Here is a 24,135-nt window from a genome sequence, read left to right as displayed (position 1 = left end):
TTTTAATTATTTTTAGAAAATGAGTTTCTCTAGATAAGACCCTTATTCCTCGTCTGGGATCATGTAGAAGCTGCACTGAAACTGTAATTTTGACCTTCAACCGTTTGGGCTCCATTGAAGTCCACTATATTGAGAAAAATCCTGGAATGTTTTCATGGATGACAAATTTTAATTTGAAAGTGAACAAATCCTTTAAAGACAACATGACCCCATTTACTTATAACACTTAAATGTCCCTGATCTTATTCTGCACAGTTCATCAGAGTATATTATTCTAAAGATGTTTTTTATATTATTCAAAAGATTTATTTATTTATTTTTTGCAGAATGTGTGGTTGGGAAAAAAATAATATTTGCCAATAAAATTGTAGCCTATTTTTAATGATCTCTGACCAAGAGTTCTTTATTCTGTTCAATTCTGTTCAAGGGTCCAACCATTTCCATTACATTCTATATTGATTATATATAGTTGCAGTATATATATATATATATATATATATATATATATATATATATATATATATATATATATATATATATATATATATATATATATATATATATTTGATAATTTTTACATTCATTAATAAATTAAGTAGAAGTCCGTTTTGATTTCAGCTTAATCAAAATTGAATAATTAGTTGATTTCATATTTACTTTATACTAATATTAATTAGGACATTATAGGAACCAATGCAGCTTGATAATAAATCATTATAGATATTTAAATAATTATATATTATTGTAATATTTAAAGTTTAAGCACTTTAAAATGGCTTAATATTTGAAAATCACCATCACTTGCCATATTCTTAAGGCTTGAGACTTTAGGTTGACATGGTTAGTAACAAGTAGCAAAGTGCTTTAGAGTACTGTCTAGGTTTGAGGACAACAGGAACCCCTTTTTTTGTACCGCCACAGACTTTATGTCTCCACATTAAAGTAAACCAGATGAAAGAGATACATATCCCTTAATGTGTAATCATTTACCTGCATGCACTGTCCCAACTCCTGAGTCTTCCTCCAGGAATTCAGTCCCTCTCCGTCCACTGAACGCAGCATTACCCGTAATGTCAAACAGCTGTCAAGAAAGTGAACCATGACTGTCTCAGACTTAGTGAGAAAGAATGAGCAAGCGTGCAATTCCTCTTCCTTGTTGATGTTTCTCTGCTGTCTGTTTTGTTATGTTGCTAATGGCAACCCAATGGAGCATCGATTGACAGATATGCAGCATGGAAATCAAAGAAGTTGAAGAGCAGTCTTGTATACGAAACCCTAAAAGAGTCTGAAGGAGTCTTCCAAAGGTCTGGGAAACAGGCTTTTCCTGGATCATTAAAGCAGAAGAAGGGTCTTAAATTATTTCCATGATTTCTACTATTCTTGTTCCAAAATCCACCTGATATGCTGTCATGTCTTAGACATTTCACTCCAGATGGGTTTATTTGAAACTCAGACATCTTTTTCATATGGGCTATAAGGCCACAGCTGTATAGATTTGATATGGTGTTGAACTAAAACAGATCTTTACATGCATGACGAAATTTCTCAGAAGTATTTATCTTTGGGCCTATCTGGGGGCTTTATACATAAGGAAATGTTGTGCTTTCATCTAAATAAAGCTTGCTCGATCACCAGATGTTCCTTTTTATAGGATCCTATATGTGTGCTCTTCCCAGGTCAGAGGTCACAGTGGCTCCAAAGATGTCAGACAGTCGCTGCAGGACATTCAGCGGCAGAACCAACTGAGGAGCGCGCCGCCTTCGCCTCGCCGTCATAAGAGGAGATGGTCGCAGATTCGCTCAGAGGGAGTCCTTCCCAAACCTGCTCCACAGGAAGAAGATGAACCGTTCATTTTAGACCTGAAGAACTTTCCTGACCTTGCCAACGCAGACCTGGGCTCCCAAAACCCCAACATTCAAGTAAGAACAAGCCCGATCTCACCTTATTGTCATTTTGATTGCCTTAGAGTCAAGTTTCTTCCTGTATATACATGCTTTTAAAGAAAAATACAGTGTTTACAGGCTCTTGGACCACAAGAAAATGAGGTAAATGAACTGAATCAGTCATTTCATGTCTTGAGGGGCTTGGGTTTCTTTTGTTGTATGTCTCTAATCTTGGCATTAGTTCTTTTAAAGACAGTTGTTAATATTATGGGGGTAGTTTGTTATTCCAGATATGTTTAACATCTCACCGTTCCCAAAACCTTGTCATTTCTTTCCTTAGGGTGAACTAAATCATTGTATAATGAGTTGGGTAATGGATTGATTTTACTTGGCAACAGTTTGTGGTGTATGTAATTAACCTATGCACTCATTGTTTCACTGTTATTGCTGCTGTGATTGCAGTAGGGACTTCAGGTTTCGGTGCTGTTGTTGGTCATGTCACAGCTGCTCTCAAACCGGAGAGGCCTCTTAAATTACCCCAAGCGAGACCTTTATACTGGTGTTGCTCATTTCAGCTATTCCGCTCAAACTTCTGCACAGTGTACCAAAAAGAAATCCCAAGAAAATCCAAAAGGTGAAAGGCCACAGTATTATTTTAACAGCCACTTTTAATGCTCCCTCCAAGAGCAGATCCCAATCTTTAAATGTTTTTACAACACCGGTAAAGAAGGGATTTTTATATTTTTAGTACTGTTATGAAGTTTATGTGTGTAAGTTAACTTGCAAGGAAACGAAGTTAGAAAAAAATACACAGGAGATCCCTGCTAAGCAAATTGACTTTTATAATAGGGAAAATTCCAGAGTCTTCCAAGTGGGACTGGTCCATCTTGTCTACTTTTTAGAAAAAGCTATTTTGTTTTTATGTGTCTCTAATATGGTGGCAGCCAATGTAAATGTATGTGAACATTTTGTTTTTAATACATCAGTATGCAATAGTCTCCAAAGTACTGAACACTTTTGTACGTTTTGAGCAATTATCTCTCATGTTATCATCTTTTTTTTTTTTCTTTCAATGACTCCCCATTCATAGTGGTAGCAAATTTGATAAGACCTTGACAAAGTAACAGCAGAGACATCTTTGTTGCCATTGAACTTAAATTTGCCATTTAATGGACCCCCAATAATCTAAACCTTGGATCTTTTTGTCCTTAAAGGCAATGTTTTGTGTTTTTTTTGGAAGTATGAGAGTAGTATACAGTCATGATTAGTTCAAGGAGGAGGAGGCCGACTGTTGTAAACAGCGTAGTTACAGTAGCATAATCACCCGCTTTAAACTGCTCCATGCCTTTATAAACAGCTGCTTCAGCCATCAGATTGTTACGCTGTAGGGGAAATAAACAACCAGTCCTTTGTCTTGGCCTGCTGGAACACTTGCTATCGTTTTCCTGGTCTGCCTGGCTTGGGCACTACGAGCCCAAGCATGCAGAGAACAAATCTGTCACCTCAAAACATCCTTTGAAATAAACAAACAGGAGAAAAGGGAAAACTTTGAACATACTTAACAGTACTCAAGGGGGCGATAGTGTTACCTTCAGATGTCTGCGCCATTAAACCCAATATGTTGTCATTTAGGTAAACAATAGGGTCTGTACGATTTTTTAATTATGTTTCAGAAAGATTCTCTTATGCTCACCAAGGATACATTTATTTAATCAAAAATACAGTAAAAACAGTAATATTGTGAAATGGTATTAATATTTTATCAGGCTCCTATGTATAGGTTTCTACCCAAGTACAGATAATTCTGAATGGGCTGAGACTTTAGCGAGTTTGAAGTGAAAGTATTTTATGAACATATACTACATATACATACATATTTCATATATACTACATATATATACATAAACATAAAATTCTCCAAAACTGTTCGCCAACCTTAGGATTCAATTTACACTTAGACATATATGATGTTTAAAGTTACACTTTCTCCCATTCAAAACAATACGAGTGACACGTCTTGTGTTATTCTAGTCTTTGCCGTTACTTGGAGCATTTAGAGCCTATATGGAAGGTTATTTGTTGACACTGGACCTGGTTATCAGGTTCCAAAATGAACTTAAAGGGGTAGTTCACCCAAATTTCTGTCTAAAATTTCACCTAAAATTTCTGTCATTAAGTACTGAGGGTGTCATGTCGTCCCAAACCTGTAAGACCTTCATTCATCTTTGGAACACAAACGATTTTTTACTGAGCTGGCGTTCGGACGTAAACACTGAAGTCTGCACTGCATTCACTACATCAACTGCATATGACTACAGTTCAAATTGTTAAATAAAGTCATTATTTAAAGTATTTTCCTGGCTTCATAATATTAAGGTTGACACTGTAGTCACATGGACTATTTTAACAATGTCTTTACTACCTTTCTGCACCTCAAAAGGTGCAATGACATAGCGTTGATGCCTATGTGTGGATCAGAAACCCTTGGATTTCATTAAAAATATCTTAATTTGTGTTCTGAAGATGAATGAAGGTATTACAGGTGTGGAACGACATAAAGGTGAGTACGTAATGACAGAAATTTCATTTTTGGGTGAACTAACCCTTTAAGCTGTGTTTTGAAAGACTATGACTTTTTTTTTTGCAGATCAACACATAACTTTTATCTCTCCACTAGGTAACCATTGAGGTTGTGGACAACCCACAGATGGAGATTGAGATGGATCTGGCCAAGGAGAGCAGGAATGACTGGTCTTTGAGCTCGGAAGAGTGGCTGGGCCATAAAAAGCTCTTCTGGCCACTGTTCTGGGAATACCATGACTCCAGTCAAGAAGGTCCCGGGCAAGGAAGTCTGGAGGAAAACGAGGAGGACCTCAGCTACGAGGGAGAAGATTCCCTTTTGAGTGGTGTGGGTGCAGACTGGAACAGACGATGGAAGGGCTGGGACTCCATGGACAATTACGGTAAGCACAGGAGGTTTTTGCCAGAGAGAGTTTGGACGCTCATCTCTGTTGCAGTGCAAAAAATAAAGAAAAATCGTAATAATTGACCTGAATTTCTTTTCATGTTTTTCCAACGGTGTAATCGGAAACCATGAGTTTTTTAGTTTTTTGTTTTTCTTTAGTCTTGTTATCGGAAGTATCAGCGCTGATGTTGGGGCTTCTTGGAACGCCAGGGCACGTATGCCGAGCTGATTTCCTCAGTAATGCGGGCCCCAGCCTCCTCTTTAAGTCTTGACATTATGATTTATGCTTTGAGGGTTGTACTCAAGAACTGCTACATAAACATGTCATTCCTGTCGCCACTTCCAGAGACTTTCTCTTGATGCCTATCAGCGGTAAACAGTGAAAGGCGACCCAGTGCTTTGTGTCCTAATACATTATCACAATATTAGTTGTGGTACGCATATTATCTGGCCACTCAACTGCTACTTTGTCAGTTAGGCAGATCGTTACCTCAAAATGTTTACATACGGGGCAAACCGTAGTGCTGAAATACCATTTTTATCCTTAAAAAGCAGAACACAACCTATCATCAAGTGCTCTGAACCTTTTCAAAGTATATGGTGAAGAAAAGATCACACAGTGAAAGTACTGAATAAAGGATTGCAGGAGGAAACTCAACGCTACGTCTGGTTCACGTTAGTGACAGCGAGTTTGAGCATCAGCTTTGTGTTTCGTCTTTGAAGTTGACACCAGTGCTCGGAAAATGTGGCTGTTTGACTCCGGGTCCTGACACTTGCTAAGGGCAGCATGGGGCCTCTTCACTGGCCAAACAACTAATATTTGTGTTTAATTAGACGGCAGATTGAAAGAAGGGCCAGCATGCTTGGACTGACAAAGAAAGCGTCTGCTGTGTTTTCATCCCATGACTGGCGCGTCGCTGTGATTCACATGGCCTAGCCCTTTGAGTTCTCCCAAGAATTTGTGGCAGTTCTCAGGCCATGGAATGAAAGTTTCTTATTTTTTTTTATTTTTTTTTACACCAAAGTAATATTCATTGCCTGAGTATATTGTTAAAACATTCAGTGCTTTTTTGTGTGAGACGTTTTAAAAATTGGCAAACAATATCAACTGCTGGGAAGTATAATATTGTACTCAAAACTTTTTTTGCAGAATTATTCTGCCTTTAGAAGACAGCAATTACTGATTGGAAAAAAATAATAATTTCAAAACAGGTAGTGCTTAGCCGCAAACTCACTAGATATACTAACATTCACAAGTTTGGGATCAGTAAGACTTTCTTTTATTTTAAGAAATTGATCAAAAGTGACAGTAAAGACATTTAAAATGTTAAGAAAGATTTCTATTTCAAATAAATGCTGCTCTTTTGAACCATCTATTCATCGAGAATCCTCAAAAAGGCACACAAAGCCAGAGCTTCCCCATCCCATCTTTTTTTTCCTCGTTCTAAAAAGAAAATTCTGAAGGAATCCGACTCAAAACGATGAAATATATGTGCCAGACCAGTATGTGGCGCTGTAATTCTGCAACTAAAAATGGGAAGAAGACTTGGGCTGAATCCCAAATTGCATACTTCTATGCACTTCAGGTCTTGTGGACTTACAATGGCTGCCGCATGCATGTCCGTTAAGTCCACGAGACCGTAGGGTTTCCCATTCATCATTCTAGGTCTCAGAAGGGTGCTCGCGAGTGCCCCCTTTGCGGCCGTTATGCACTCTAGATGCGCACTTTAGCAAATCAGCAAGCTACGAAGAGGACTTTACCGGCAGTCAAAGCGGCATTACGTCACTAAAGTGCAGACTCAGAAGACCGTGAGGGTTTAGGGTGCCATTTGGGACCGGGCCTTGGAGCATGCGAGTCGAGGGGTCGAGACATGGGGTGAAGACATCATCGTTTCACGAAATATACGGATTGGCTGTACACACGAAAACACAAGATTGTCGTTTTCAGATTTAACCACTCTGGGACTCGGTTTCAGAAAATAGCAGTTCCCAAAACTCCAGATCCGTCTGGACGAAATGGCAATACAATACAAAATTTTTATGTATAGAGCTAAACGCGTCTCCATGTGGACGGGCTCAAAGTATCATGGTTTCCACAAATATATTAAGTAGCACAACTGTTTTCAAAATTGATAATAATAAGATTTGAGCAGCAAATCAGCATATTAGAATGATTTCTAATGGATCATGTGACACTGAAGACTGGAGTAATGATTGCTGAAAATTATGCTTTGCCATAACAGAAATACATTACATTTTGAAATACATTAATATGGAAAACAGTTATTTAAAAAAATATATTTTACAATGTTACTGTTTTACTATATTTTTTGATCAAATAAATGCAACCTGGTGAGCACTTTCAAAAACATTGTGTGTATTACTATATATATAACCAACAAGGCATTTAAATAACGTCTCTTTAATCTTTGGCACCAAAAACTGTTGTTTCTATTAAGTATATATTAAATACATTATGAGGTATAGCAGAAAGTTTTAGCAGAAAATCTTCACACATACTGTAAAAGCTCTTATTTGGATTGTAAACTAAAACTTATGCTGCAGTGTCCGACTCCTCTATAATCTACATATATCTTTTTACCAGCTTTATTTCACTAGGGCATTTTTCAAGTCCATCTGTCATTGACTTTCAGGGTGATCCTCCACTGAGGTTGTGTTGCACCATGTTCTGTCAGCATCATTAGAGGGAAAGTGCATTGGTGGTGTGTGGTCAAATCCAACACCCAGCCAAAAAAGAAGCAATTGCCGCATACTTGCTGCGGTCATGTCAGCAGTGGAGCCTCTGGGATGTGGGTACGAAACCGAAACGGCTTCTCTCTGTTGCCCCAGTGGAACTAAAATAGATCTAATGAGTGTACTTTGAGTCGGAGTGTGTTGTGTACAAACAAGCTTAACCGGGAAACCTAGAAGGGCAAATGAGCCACATTATTAATGATGTGGTCTACGCTAGAGGCGTACAGTAATGAAGCGCTTTTCTGCAATTATGGTGAGCCACAGGATTACAGGCAGGCCATGTTCGGCCATAGCTCGGTAGAATGTTATAGCTTTAGGTCGTTTTTTCCTCTCCACTGCCCTTATGAAAATTATTTACCATGGTTTTACTATTGCAACTTATTACAGTGCCTTTGGTTTTTAGTTGAAACAAAGTTCTCTGATAGCAAATGTATGTGTATTCAATGTGTGCGGTCTCAAACTCTTGTGTTGGCCAGCTCTCATTGGAAATGAATGATGTCTGGTCACTTTGACTCTGCAAACCAGTGTCCTTGTGTGACGCAACACAATAACAAAACATATATGATGTTTAATAAGCAGTTTTGTGCAGCTGGTTTTCGGACCAATCGTATTTTACACCGGATGGGGCTACGGAGCTCAACTCTACTTAAATAGAAAGTGTGTGTTCACACTTGTTCAGTTCGCTTGGTTCATTTGGTCCAGACCAAAAAACAAACTAACAAAACATTTAGTCCTGGTCCACTTGATGTTCACATTAGCATTTTTAACACCGAACGTAAAGGCATAGGGATACGTTCACAACCTGATTGGTCAGCTCTCGTGAATTTTTAAAGGAGTCAAAACAGCGGCAGGAATCCCTCCATCACACACAAACAAAGATCCGCTGCGAAGAGACAATGTTCTGATGCCTGTTCCGAAATGTCATGGGCAACATCGCGACTATGATGAGAAAAAACAGGTATGCTTGAGCGTTCCGTCCTTTTTAGGGTCGCATCTTGTGAGATTTTATTTCAGTCGTTTGGAAACAGTTTGGAAGTGTACCGAGGCCTATCTTTTCAGCGGTCTCAGTCTGCTTGTTTGATGAGCACCAGGGTTCAGATGACAGCATTCACACTTACTCAAATGAACCGCACTAATAGAGCAATCACACCAGGGTTTGTTTTAATCGAACATGCCAAGTGTGAACACACCGACAAAAATGTCCTGATACTCTTGTTGCAGTCACAGCTTATTAGAACAGAAACTCAGATTTACATGGAAAAGTTTGCTTTTATCGATTGTCGTTTTATGATGCCTGGTTTGGACACAGTGTTAGGAGAGTGAGGCAATCTACTTTTTTAGTTGTAGTATATAAATTCTAAATATACACGACCGTTCAAAAGTTTGGGATGGTAATATTTTTTAAAATGTTTTTAAGAAGTCTCTTATGCTCACCAATACTGCATTAATTAGATTTTTTAAAAATACAGTAAAAACACAAATATTGTGAAATATTATTACAATTTAAAATAAATTATCTATTTTAATTTGTTTTAAACTGTCATTTATTCCTGTGATGGCAAAGCTGAATTTTCAGCATCATTACTCCAGTCTTCAGTGTCACATGGTCCTTTAGAAATCATTCTAATATGCTGACCTGCTGCTCAAGAAACATTTCTGACTATTACTAATGTACTGCCTAATATTATTGTTAGAAGAATAAATCATGTTAATTGCTTTTACCCCATGGGAAAGTTGATATTTCTTATATTATTCATAAATCTAATAAAACTTAGTGAAGTGTATGTGTAAACCAGGAAAAAATATTTTTTAGATGTATTGCTTAAAAACAAGTCGTATCATATAAGAAAACGGCCAATAAATACTAGTTAAACTAAATTATTTTCTACATTAAAGCTTTTGTTTATTTTTAAATAAAATGATAACCAGTTTTGGGGGTAATGCATTACAAGTAACTTGAGGCATGAACTCGGATTACTTTTTTCAAGTAACAAGTAATGTAATGCATTACTTTTTTAATTTTACAGCAAAATATCCAAGTTACTTTTTAAAATAAGTAATGCAAGCTACATTGTTTTTTCACATTTATTGATTGACAGCTCTCTTGTCCCCATGTTGAGAGAAATCGAGAAGTGCAGGTGTTGTTACACAAATATACTTTATGTATTTAATCTCACTTTATTAACCAATGTCTTTGCTGCTGACCTTCAATTATCTAATTCAACCATACTAATAAGCAGAAATTTCTTTAGATTACATTTAGAAATAAAAGTTTTGAACTTCCTTCTCCTGTATTCTATTCTTCCAGGGGAGCGTTTCCCAAAGCGAACTATGGTCGCAAGTTCTGTCGTTACCAATAGAGTTCAATGGGACTTACGACCATGGTTCACCAACGAAATGCACCCCAGAATAGCAGCACAGCTGAAAGGTTTGTTTGAGCTGCGCCCTCTATTGTACAGATGTAAATATGCATTTCCTTCAGCCTGAGGCTTATTCATTTCACTTTTGGTGTGAAAGGGCCTTTACATTTGCCAAAAATAAAACTTTTTTGTTGATATTAAAAAACAAACAAGCAAGCCCAGCCCAGGTGAGAAAAAGTAATGCAAAAGTAATGTAACGCATTACTTTTCATAAAAAGTAACTAAAACAATTAGTTACTTTTTTAGGGGGAAACGCAATATTGCAATGCATTACTTTTAAGAGTAGCTTTCCCAAACACTGATGATGATAACTCTCTGAGGTTAATCGAACAATTTGCAATAAACTCCAAGTGGGTATGTCATCAGTGTTTTTTTTTTTATTTGTGCCGTGACAGTACAAGTGGACATCTTCATAACCAAATGTGGACTTATCAATCAGCAACAACACCTGGTAACCAGCAACAACACAGCCAAAATACATTAGCGAGGAAACAGCGCACTTATTTCTCTTTCAATCTTCTCTCTCTCTCCATCACTACCGCCACGGAGAGCTCTGAAACTTTAATCTCTTTAGCATGGTGGTGGAAAGAGAGCATTGTTGGAAAGCGTCTAAGCTATTAGGCCTTGCCTTCCTGCTGAAGTGTTTGTATTGGCTCAGTTCTCACAGCTGTAAGCGGCTGACTTTGCCTCTGACATATTTATTACCAAAAAAAAAGCAAGCCTGGCCTGCCAGGAGGGCCCACATTTTGTTCATTAGAGAGATTATATTTTACAGAGAAATACGCAATATTAATTTAGTTGTGCATCATTAGCTTTCTTATACAAACAACAGACAGATGCACTTACCATCTTGGCTGTTTTTGGATTTGTTTCTTTATCAATCCCAGTATATCGTACACTACACAGAGTTCAAATGCAAGTAGCTACTTAAATAGTAAAGTTATAGGTGTAAACAAAAAAAAAATCCTTTACTGTTACTCCAACTCACTACATTGCATTACATTCCCACATGCTGTGTGAGGAATTGCTTAGCCTCAATTTATAGAAGAGGTCATCATATAATTTTTCATCTACAGAATATGAGGAGGAAGAATGGAGCGATTGGTCACCATGCAGTGTCACCTGTGGACACGGGAATCAGAAGAGGATTCGTTCATGTGGCTACGCCTGCACCGCCACAGAGTCACGAACATGTGACTTAGAGCACTGTCCTGGTGAGAATGTCAATACTTATCACTTATACCGTCACTTCAACCCCACACTGCACTTCAGTGCATAAATTTAGCAGTTAGCACACTGTTTATCGATATTCTTCCCTAAAATGTACTTACTACTCACTCTTGATCTTAATTCCATCCGGCTCCTAATTATGCTGATAGTGATGGAAAACTCCACTAATGCCTCTCATTCATCTCTGTCAGGCACGCAGAAGTCGAACAAACACCAGGGGCACCAGACTCATGTTAGAAAAGGAGCAGTCTGGCCTTCTGTGTGTATACTGTATACACTATGAAACTGCTCTTTGAGAGCAGTAGGCATTTACTTGGCTTCAGTAATGACAGCTCAATGAGGGCTTTCAGTTTAAAAGCCCCTGATACAGGGCGGTCCACAACCTGCCGCGCACAAACGCGCATACACAAAATGAGTTCGCTTACAAACTCAAATACACTGAGTGAGGCTCTACAGTTCTGAATCTATATAAATATAGAACTTCATTTTAACATTTTCAGATTAAATTCAGTTAAATTCCTGAAAAATATATAGTTTTAAAAGCCCTCTAAAATATATTCAGTATATAAAAAAAAACTTTTACAAAATAAATTGAGCACAAAAAAAAAAAAAAATATATATATATATATATATATATATATATATATATATATATATATATATATATATATATATATATATATATATATATATATATATATGCTATAACAAAACTTTTGCAAAGTATGGGCTCATTGTGAAAACTCTTGTTGGAATACACTGCTAAGTTTGAATGGATGTCAAGGGAGAAATATGCTTTCTGTGGCTAAACAGTGTAGTTTGGACATCTACCAGCAGGGGATAACTTTAGCACCCTTGATTTGGACCAGTTTAAACTGGTTATTGTTGCAGGCAGAGCAGCTTAACTAGCCATTGGTGGGTAACCAGCATGAATGTCCTTAAACTAAGAAATATATCTTATTTTAGCTGGATGCTAACTTAGCTGGTCTTGGCTGTTTGGCAACATGCTAACCAGGGTTGTGTGCCTATCAGAATTGATCTGGGAATGCCTTTAAATTCCAGTTCAATTTCTGAAATTGAATTATAATTCGAATTTGAATGCAAAGTAGGACTAAAATGAATTGAACATTAGGGAAGTCATATAACTGTAATTTTTTAACTAGAAAAGCAAAGATTGCGAGACTAATATTAAAGTCTGTTTTAACAGTTTTAAAAGCTTTAAAATGTGAAGATTTACACCATGTCCTAACCAGACACAATGCGATGAGATTCCAGCAACAAGCAATTATAGTTTTATTATTTATGTATCAATAACATAAAGATGGCGGGGTTTATTACCTATACTGCAGCGAGCCACCAGGGGGCGATCAAAATGCTTTGGCCTCACTTTTCAGGAATTGTGCAGCACACTTGGAGCCCTATTTTAAAGGTCCCGTTTTTCGTGTTTTTTGAAGCTTTGATTGTGTTTATAGTGTGCAATATAACGTGTTCATGTTTCACGTGTAAAAAAACACAGTATTTTTCACATAATTTACTTATCTGTATACCGCTGTTTCCACTGTCATAAAAACGGGCTGATGACTTCCTTGTTCTATGAAGTCCCTCCTTCAGAAATACATAACGAGTTCTGATTGTGCCAGCGGTTCCTGTGTTGTGATTCGACAGCTCTGAGCGCACCCAGAGCCATAGAGAGAGCGCATCTTGCCCGGAAAAGTCACGCCTCTTACCATCACGTGGAAATGCACGCGCTCAGTGTTATTGTAAACATGTCTTTAATTTTACCCTATCAATTTGAGCCGGAATCAGACCCGGTGACTGGACTGCGGGATGAAAATAACAGCGTTTCGACGACATGGCGACAAACACACTCTACAAACGCAACTCTTGTGTATTCCTGTGGGCGGAGGTTAGTTTTAGTGTTTTAGTGACGTCATTAAAGAAGGAAGTAGAGGGATGTAGTCCAAACTGGCCGTTCGATGTAGGCGACTTCTGTTAAATAAAATATCTCGCTTGGCATTGAACTTTGAGCTTTAAAATTTTACAGCTTTTATTTATACTCTAACAACAACATTACACACTAACTAAAGTTTGAAACATGGGATCACGAAGAACGGGACCTTTAATGATCTAATCACATGGTCTAAAGCTCATGGCGCAAGTACACTTAGGGTGCGACCGAATCCACTTTTGCTAGTTTAATGGCGGAAAAAATAGTCGGCACGCCCAGGGCATGGTCTAAAAGGGTTGTCCCTATTCTCTTAATGAGTAACAGGTGTGTTTTGGGCATAACGTGCAATAAACCAATCAGAGTCTCATCTCCCATTCCCTTTAAAAGCCAGTTGCACTCGCGCCATGGCGAATTCGCTATTTACATAGCGTAATTTGCAAGTGGAGAAACTGAAAGCTTCTCCAGTGAGGAAACGGATCTGCTTGTGCGCGAGGTTAAAGTGCACGAGCAGACCATCTACGGGACAAGCCGGATTCTACAAAAGCATTTTTATCTTTATGCACATAATAATAATATTTTACATTGTAATCCTTTTATTTTTGGTATGTTTGTGTGCTGCTGCGCCGTCTCTGCGTGTGTAATAAGCAGAGTGTACGCGAGTTGTGCGACCACATAGAGGCGCATATTTACTAACGCGCTTTTTTAATAACAAAAAATATTGCACCATTAACTTTAGACCAGGTTTCAGTTGGTCAATGGCGCAGTCTGTTTCAGTTGCTTCAAAATAGCAACACGCCAACAATGCACCTGATCACACCTCGTTTTCAGACAAGCACGCCCAGGGCCACACAAATGGGAGCAAATGCATTTGCTAGTTAAACAACATGGCGCAGGATGTGAAAATGATAATGGTTATGGAAAATGATAATGAAACTAGCAAAAAACACTAGACGCGACGCGACGCGACTACATGACGCAACTAGATCGATCAAAAATTCTTCAGAAATTCAGTGTGTGTGCGGGCTGTCTCTGCAAGTGCACTGCACTCGCAATTAAATGTATAAATACATAATCAAATTCATAAATAATACACCATTAAACAAGTGTCATAGAATGCACTTGTTTGCTCATTTTGAGTTGACTGTTTCTTTTTATTTATTTTCAAGATCTGAGGTGAATTAACATTGAATAGTTACGCAAAGCATTGCGGCATTGCGTCACTGCGTCATGTCTTGTTACGACATGGTTTTATATTAATTTGATTCAAATTCCAACTTTACGGAAAAAAAATTTGAATCTAAACCAGCTCTTCAATTCTTAATTTTCAAGTTGCCGCCAGTATTTTAAGTGTAAATCAGGTTTGCACGATTGTTGAGCTCATATTATGTGTTTTGTTTAAAATTTAATCTTAATTTTAAATATCTCTCTTACATCTATAGATGACATAATTCCTGTGACAGAACCGACTCTTGAAGTGGCAAACAGCACAGAGCTTTTTGACACAGGTTGGTCATTTTTGTTTGTGTACAGTATATCTTGTGGTATGGGCATTCATAAATTCAGTATTCTGGTGGTAGCATAGTACTTTTTATATGTATTGTACTAGGGTACCATATTTATTTACTGTGGTATTTACATGGTACATGCCCACATATCTATTAAAGTAAGCATTTTTATGCTTTTTTTGTTAGTGTAGCCATAGCCATTATACAACTTATATTTTTAAGATATAGGCAACATTATACTGCACTAATGAATCTCTTAATAGAAGCTTCAGCTAATTGTCTTTCAAGCTTCTAGTGTGCTCTTTTATTAGTTTAATCAACAATCATTGATTTGTATTATCTTTTATTTAACTTAATGTCTAGTTCAAAACCTGTTTAATCAGCATCATTGTAGAAACTTCTCCTTTGAGACTGCTTCAGGAGGAACTCTGTGGGAGTCCTGTTAGACTGTAAAAGATCTGACGTTCACATTTTTCACAAATGCTCCACAGAGAGTGTTACTGAGACCACAAAATAAAGAGTCCTCTTCCAAAAACCCCCACTATTTGCTTTGGAGTTTTTTGTTGGTCTCTCATTTTTGGCATTGAACATTGAATGTAATAGCTCTTTTCATTTAACCGTAATAATAAAGAAAGTAGTTTAAAAACATAACAGAACAAAGTGTTTTTTTAATCTCTTCACAATGGAACATAAATGTTAATAACAACTGTTTCAGCATGACCGCTGCCTGCTGCACATATTTTTATGTATTTTTACGTTTTGGCAGCAAATAGAGACAACCCCCATTGCGTGTTAGACTATCAATCTCAATATGGCCATTTTTTTATTTTTTTTTTTTGGTTTAGTATATGAGACTTGAGTATATAAGACTTAATATCTTAAGTAAATGTTTGTTGTTGTAAGGATGTTACGGAAGAGGATTAGGGCCAAGCAATAGTAAAAAATTAAAACCATCTCGAGATTAAAGTTGTTAAATTATGAGGAAAAAAGTTGTTAAATTACGAGAACAAATTTGTTAAATTATGAGAAAAAAGTCGAGATAAAATGTTGAGAATAAAGTCATAATTTAATGAGTTTATTCTCAACATTTTATCTCAACTTTTTTCTCGAAATTTAACGACATTTTTCTCATAATTTAACGACATTTGTTCTCGTAATTTAATGACTTTTTTCTCGTAATTTAACGAGTTTATTCTCAACATTTTATCTCGACTTTTTTCTCGAAATTTAACGACATTTTTCTCATAATTTAATGACTTTATTCTCAACATTTTATCTTGACTTTTTTCTCGAAATGTAACAAGTTTTTTCTGGTAATTTAACAAGTTTACTCTCAACATTTTGTTTAGACTTTTTTCTCTAAATTTAACAACTTTAATCTCGAGATGGTTTTATTTTTTTATTATTGCTTGGCCCTAATCCTCTTCCGTAGGATGTTGAGATATTTTTACAGCTAATTTATTTTATAAATTAGTTTTAGTTTTGCTATATATATATATATATATATATATATATATATATATATATAATGTTTTAAGGATTTTTAAATATTTATACTAGGGGAAGAAAAATATAGAGTAAGAAAATTATTTCTGCCACATTTATTAAATTGATCTAATTACCTCACTAGATGTTGACAGCTGTGAGAAGTGGCTGAATTGCAAGAACGACTTCCTCCAAAAATACCTACACCAGGTCCTAACCGAATTACCTAACTGCCCTTGCATCTACCCATCCGAGGTGGTCTACAACGTAGTCAACATTTTTGATAGAAAGTTGCAAAAGACCTATCGCTGGCGGGATGCCAGCGGCCCCAAAGAGAGGCTGGACATCTACAAGCCCTCTGCGAGGTTCTGCGTTCGCTCGATGCTCTCCTTCGACAGCACCACACTGGCTGCACAGCACTGCTGCTACGACGATCACTTGAAGCTCATCACTCGAGGCAAAGGGGCCGGAGCCCCCAACCTCATCAGCACAGAGTTTTCCCCGGAACTTCATTACAAAGTGGACGTGCTCCCGTGGATCCTGTGTAAAGGAGACTGGAGCCGCTTTCATTCGGTTCGGCCTCCCAATAACGGACTACAGTGTGTCGAGAACCCACAGGAAGACGTCTACATCAATGAACTAGAAGAGGCCAGGGAATACTGATCCAGGGAGTACTGGATTTCAAATCGAATCAACCAGCATTCGCTTGATTCTATTGTACAGTATTGGCACCTCACCAGTCTTGAGGCCACTAAAAAAGCTTCCTTCTTTCTGATTGGGTGACAGTTTTACAGATCTTGACTCTCATTGGTCAAACTATTTAGCTGATATTAAACGGAACTGTAGAGAGATTTGTCTGGTGACTAAAGCTTAGATACTGTCACAAACTGTTGCGTACAGATCCTCTGCAACAACACTGGTTTAACACATTGGTCCAAAGCACAGATTGGAAAACTATGATGCAATTTTCTGTATACTTTCTTCTTTGATGTTACGTACGTGCTCCTAACAAAGTTCAGCGACAGTTCTTCAATGGCATTCTCTGGAACAAGTTCACTATATTTTCATTGGATGCATGTTTGTTTTCAGTGTCCTCAAAGACTCTGATCCACTATTAAAGGAATTCCAGTAAAGCTGCTAGAATTGCGAGATATTCAAAAATGCAACAGAATGCCATTTTTGTTGTCTTTAGACCTGAAGTTCACTCCTGGCCTCGCTCCAATCCGTGCAAGATCAGTCCAAACAAATCAAACACAAGCCACACCATTCGCAAACCAATTCAACACATTTCACAGAATAGTTCTTCTCTTTAGAGCTTGTATATTGTTACTCCAAATATACACAGACTTTGTGTCATTGGACAGATATTTATGCAGGATCATTTGACTGTCGACCTATCTTTTCGCAATGAACTGTTGTGGAACGAATTTGGGAATCTGAGGAATGCTAGGAAACCTTTTTTTGAACTTACCTTTGAGAAGATGTCTCTCAGCAATGGGGGGCTTGTTTTTTAAATCTGAGATATAATTGGATCCCATTCTGTTTTCTTTTTTGCCTTTCAACACAACCCAGCTTTGTACTAAATGCAACATGAGACAGCAGCCTGACACCATTGCAGGGGGCTGTCGGAGCTCAGTTGATGGATTGAAGTCTTCCTCTAAAGGTGAGGCGGAGGTGACACTTGTTGTAAACGAACATCTCTTTAAATACAATGGCTCTTTCAGTGTCTGTTCATCCTTGAGTCCCAATCAAAGCCTGGAGGCTTACATGGGATGTAGTTTGAAGGACCTAAGCCGCCCTTTTCAGCACAAGTGTTATCATGATCTCTTTGTGAGATGTTGACATGGAATGCTGGTGATTTGATTCCTAAATTCCCGCTGACAGATGACTGTTCCGTGTAGCAATAAACACTTCCACCTTTGATGTCTTACTGTGTGATTTTACGCACAGTATAGTCCTATCAAATCTGCTTTACACTTTTACTAGAAAATGAACAAGAAGACAGTATATGCATGGATTACTCATTGAGCGGTGTTGAACCTGTTAACTAAAATGCTTAGTTCAAATCCCAGGATAGATACCGCAAGGTAAAGACTTCTACAGGTCTTCAATACTTTTGTCATTCTGAGCAAGTGTTTTTATTGTGGATTGGATCAGGAAATGTTTTAGTGATTTAAAACTCCAACTATCGGTGCAGAAGCTTGCTCACGGTTCATACTCGGTTCATCTCGAGATCTACATTCCTGTAAAGTTTAGTTATAACTCTATAAACTGAAAAAGATTATCTTTTGAAAAAGATAATCGAGGTATTTGCATTCGCTTGAAAAATACAGATAGGTTGCAACTAACACTAAACTTTGCAGGAAAAGATCTCCAAGTGTAGGACTGAGCCAAGCGCACATTAGCATCGCTTATGATCCCTGTCAGACCTGAGCAAAACCATAAAGATATTTTCATTGAGATAACCATAAATGGCAGCCATGAAAACCCCATTCAGTCCAACTGTGAGAACGTTGGAAGCATTCAAATATCCTGCTTTTAGTGATGGTATATTTAACTTAAATATTACAGACATGGATTTTATGATATTTATGATATGTGCATGGGTTGCCCAACCTAGCCTTGATGGAAATACGTGCATCTACCTACAGTTTAGCCAAACAATTCACTGCAGTTTCCAGCTAAAATGAATCCTAGGCAGTAAAACACCAACAACCTTCATTTCTTTATGATTACAGGGCAAATTATTGATTAATTTAGTTTGATTCATTGCCCTTCTTTTGACATTTGCATCTCATAATCAGCTCCATATGTCTGGCTTTTCTGACATAAGTTGCTCATCTGATACCGCATTGCACTTGCATTATAAAGTGCTCGGTATGAGTCCTATGAAACATGCATCACATTTAAAGAGATCCGAGACTTGTAGAAGCAAGCTAAAATGGCATGGTTGCTTTAGAAAATGGGTTTTTATCTCACGCTTCTAACACAATTGGTTAGGTTTAGTGCAGGTGGTATGTTGAACATTTCATTTCTTGACTGCCGTGACATGTAAAACAAACAGCATAATAAAACATTGCCAGATTCATGTTCATCTGTTTAGAAAGTGTCATGAAATGTGCAAGAAGCAACACAATCATTTTGCATAAATGTTTCCTCCAATGAGCCTGGGTAGGTTTTGTCACAAGTACATCACAATGTCTACCTGCCCAAGTATTGACTTTGCGTCACAATATTTTCATTTGAATGAGGGTATTTAGTTGATTAGAAGGGGGAAACTTTGTACCTTTTTCTAATTTGCAATACTGTCTATTGACGTTTACGTACAGTACACTATTTTCTAGGTACATTTGATAGTAAGAGTTCACCTTTCAGAGCTTCAAAAAGAAAGGCACTTTATTTAAATATTGATAATGGAATATATGTACTATATGTGTATATAATCGTATATTGAATTATACTTGTACAATTTACTGATTTAAAAAAAAATATGTTATTGTAAAAGGATGGATAACATAAATGCTGCATTTTTAATGATACTGTATTTAATGTAAAATTTTGGCATGTCATTTTTAACTTCAGATTTATCATTGTACAGTATTTATTGCTTTTGATTTTGTAACTCATTGCTATGAAGTGGATAATCAAATGATTCTATGCACTATATGAATCTGAGTTATGTGTCTTATAGGGGATTTCTGGTCTGTGAAAAGGAAAGTGCCATACCACACACCGTTCTACTTCAATAATGCTTCTAAAGTCATCTTTCTTTGTATTAAACACTCTTTGACCAGATATAATAAATGTAACTTTCATATTGTCATGTGTCTTTTAATTACAGTGTCCTGGGAATAAGTATGTGGAGTTTAGTTGAAGATATATATATATATATATATATATATATATATATATATATATATATATATATATATATATATATATATATATATATATATATAAAAAACACACTGTTTTAAAGTTTTCTTACACAGAACACAATGTTAATGTGAACTCCAGACCTATCCTGTCAATTTTGTCCACCCACACCCTTCTTACAGCCACATGTTGTCTTATTTTTTATTAATAATCTCAAAAATGATGTGTAAAATGGTTGCACATTTCATAAAGTTTTTAAATAGCTGAAAAACATGAAGCGTGGACAGCTGTCACAGCAAACGGACACCAGCAGTCGTTTTTAATTTAAGCATGATGGAGTTAACGGTACATTTGTGTTCTCATTTTCTGCTGGAGATTAGGTTGCCTTGAACACATGTGCTTTTTCCTTTTCTCAATTACCAATTAAGAGGAAGAACATTTTGTTTTTGGACGAAAATAAGCATTAGATTTAAGTCTAGCTAATGCAAAATGAATTGGACAACTGGCTTGGTATCATGTCTTTATTAGAACTGTGCTCAATGTTACGTATTGGGTAACAAAGCTGAGAAAAGATTGAAGCCCTGAAGGGTTTTTGCAGTGCTTATCACTGAATAGCAATCTTGCTATGTAACTGCCATCTGCTGCTCTAATAATCTAATTGCTTTCATATTAAGTATCGCTTGAATGCCTCAGCCAGGACACAACCTGAACCAAGTCCAAGTCAGGTGCTGCAATGGAGGTCAGTAACCTTTTCCCCTCCCCTTCTGTTCTTGGGGAGCCCACTTAGTGGATTTCCTCAGCGGTTTTGTCAGATATGACTCAGATGCATTTTACTCTAACATTGTTGCATATTGCCATAAAACCTGTGCCAAATCTGTGAAGCGGACCATGCAAATGAATGGGAATGACACTAGGAAGATATATGCCCTTTTCCTCATTCGTAATTAATGGGTGTCAATAACGATGTTCAGGCTGTCTGTTTAAAAGTCTATGTAAAAATATGCAACAATTGCCATTACTTTTCTAAGAAAATTGAGGAATTTCACCAGGTGGATGATAAAATTAATCATATTTAATCATATTTGGCAAACACTTAAAGGATTAGTTCACTTTGTAGCTATTGACTCTGTAGAAAGTTGACGACTTCTGTGCACTGTGCGCCTCAGCATGCGCTGACCCCGCTCTGTGATTTTAGTGGCCTACAACTTTGTGGCTAAGTTGCTTTTGTTCCCAATTGCTTCCACTTTGTTATGATACCACTAACAGTTCACCGTGGAATATTTAGTAGTGAGGAAATTTCACAAATGGACTTATTGGGGACGCGTTTTATAACACGTTAAGCTTTTTCTTATAACGGTTTTCTATGAGCGAAAAAAGCTTAACGTGTTATAAAACGCGTTAAGATCATATTTTGGGCTCATCTGATTTTTTGCACATAGTATACTTTATTATAATGATATTTAGTAAGTTTGGTCTGTTAAAATCACTGTCTTAGTACATTAAGCCACGTTAAGCCTTTTTCACGTTAAGCGTTTTAGAATGTCCCACTCATTGCAGCACACATACATCTCGGAGACGTCTATTTGATGTGCGTGTTTATGTCTGGAAGATGTATTATTTAGGGTGTTTGCTCATCTGGAATACGTCTATAGGACGTATCCTGTCAGATGTCAAATAGACGTTTAGAAGACATCTTTAAGATGTTTATGATTTAGAATGTATGTAAAACTGACATCTTAAAGACGTCTATTAGATGTTTGTAAACAGCAGATGCTTTCCAGATTGAGTGATCTTTAACAGACGTCTTGCAGACGTACGTGTGCTATCTATCAGGTACAACACTTGAATTCACTGAGCTCATGAGAGCGACCCATTCTTTCACAAATGTTTGTAGAAGCAGTCTGCATGCCTATGTGCTTGATTTTATACACCTGTGGCATGATTGGAACACCTGAATTCAATGATTTGGAGGGGTTTCCCAATAAAGGGTATGCACGTGACGTCACCATCGACCGTTACGACTGCGGTCACGCCACAAAAGACTGAGAGTGGCAGCATTGGTTTTCAGCGTGAATGTCGCGACAAAACACATCCAAAATAGGAAAGAGCTTTGTGATTGACTGTACAAATAGATTTGACACAAAACCTGAGGTATATATTTAAAAACTGCAGAAAGCAACAGAAAAAAAGCAAATGGATCACTGCAATTCACAGAAACAGCTGGACTCCAGGCAGAGAAACATGGATTTGCAGTTAGCATTTTGTTTCAAATTGTTGGATTTTGAGGTAAAATCATAACGTATATATTGTAGGCTATTGTTATATATTATGTTGACAAATCATCAATTAAATATTTTCCATCTTATATTCTAAATAATTGGGTGTTTTTAAATAAACAACACTGACAAAAACTATACCTTAAAACTATATATGTTTTAGGGCTGTACAATATGACGATATAACATTGATATAAGTGATTACGCGAATTTAAACCTACCTATATTGTAGCTATATAAAATATTCACAGGCAGATTTGCTTTATGTATTTCCCCGCCGTCGAAATCAGGCACATATAAATGTCAGGAAACACGACTCCTGGCTGCATGTCAATATCCATGGATTAGGTTTCTTTGACAAGTTGTAAGGAACACGTTCAATTCCAATCTTTAGTGTAATTTGTTAGTTTTACTCACGTTTTCACAGTTTCCCCTATTAAATCCAGTCACGTAGTAGCAGGTTCTTTTGCCACTCAGTCCAGCTGAGGGAGCGCGTTTTCGGCGGGAAAGTGACGTTGATGCATACCCTCTATACTTTTGGCAATATAGTGTAGGTGGAAGTACCGATCCAGTGTTTACAAAGTGAACGTGCAAAGATTAAGCTAAATGCTCTTTACAAAAAAAAACAAAACAAAAAAAAAAAAAAAAAAACAGGTAAGCTAAAATAAAGATATTGGACGATTTTGAAGTTAGAGGAGAAAATTAGATTAAGTTTTTTGCCCTACTGCGGTACTTCTGCTTACGTCGTGCGTGACCTTTCAACATAATGCAAGGCGCGTCACAGCGCTAGTCCAAGATGAGAATTGTGGTTAAAAAGTATATAAATGTTTATTTTTTTAGAAAATGACCAATCGTTCCGCTAAATAAAAGCTGCATTGAAACTGCAATTTGGACCTTCCACCTGTTGTACCCCACTGAAGTCCACTATATGGAGAAAAATCCTGGAGAGTTTTCCTCAAAACCCTTATTTTCATTTCGACTGAAGAAAGAAAGACATAAACATCTTACATGACATGAAAGTGAGTGAATTATCAGGAAAATTTAATTCAGAAGTGAACTAATCCTTACTGAGTGGCAGAACAACCTAGCAACTGCAAAGCAATACCCTGACAACCACCCACAAGTTATGAGAAGGATCAATTCCGTTCCAGCTCCAGATACATATATACGATTCTCGTTCTTGAACCATTTAACATTCTTTTAGTATTTTGAAGAAATATTTGTAAAAAAAGAAATACAATTCCATTGTTAAATGATAAGATAATATCAATAAGTAAAGTCAGAACAATTCTTGCAAAAGGAGTGTATCCACCGACTTTCAGTGGTTTTCAGTCTTTTTACAGGTGGCTTCACAAAAAAGAACCGAATCATAATCATTGGTTGAGCTTAATGTTTTTGTTTCACTAACAAAACTGGCTTATGTGAGTCATTTGTACACTCTAAAAAATGCTTGGTTAAAAACAACCCAAGTCTGGTTGAAAATGGACAAACCCAGCGATTGGGTTGTTTTAACCCAGCGATTGGGTTGTTTTAACCCAGCGGTTGGATTAAATGTTTGCCCAACCTGCTGGGTAGTTTTATTTAAACCAACTATTGTTTAAAAATTGCTATATGGCTAGCTTAAAATGAACCCAAAATAGTTGGGAAATTAAAAACCAGATGCAATTAGAGGTAACAATAATAGACAAAAGGTGAATGTTTATTAATAAGCTTTAATATTTTATTAATAATAAATTTAATAGTTTATTAATATACATTTATTAATAAGCAATTTAATAAATGTTTGTTTAATA

General features: G+C 36.9%; 1 protein-coding gene across 1 annotated transcript in view; it reads left to right on the top strand.

Moving 5' to 3' along the window:
• ism2a (isthmin 2a) overlaps positions 1-19,975 on the top strand; it is a 38,493-nt gene extending 18,518 nt beyond the window's left edge. The window contains exons 2-6 of the mRNA XM_067367603.1: positions 1,677-1,919; positions 4,561-4,846; positions 11,099-11,236; positions 14,640-14,705; positions 16,336-19,975. Coding sequence (XP_067223704.1) covers positions 1,677-1,919; positions 4,561-4,846; positions 11,099-11,236; positions 14,640-14,705; positions 16,336-16,853 — 1,251 coding nt within the window. The 3' untranslated portion in view covers positions 16,854-19,975. The remainder of the gene's footprint in view (positions 1-1,676; positions 1,920-4,560; positions 4,847-11,098; positions 11,237-14,639; positions 14,706-16,335) is intronic.
• Positions 19,976-24,135: the final 4,160 nt, after the last annotated feature.

This window comes from Chanodichthys erythropterus, chromosome 18 (assembly GCF_024489055.1).
Source record: "Chanodichthys erythropterus isolate Z2021 chromosome 18, ASM2448905v1, whole genome shotgun sequence".
In the NCBI taxonomy this organism is placed as follows: domain Eukaryota; kingdom Metazoa; phylum Chordata; class Actinopteri; order Cypriniformes; family Xenocyprididae; genus Chanodichthys; species Chanodichthys erythropterus.
The sequence above is the reverse complement of the archived record's forward strand: the minus strand, read 5'-3'. Positions and strand labels throughout refer to the sequence as shown.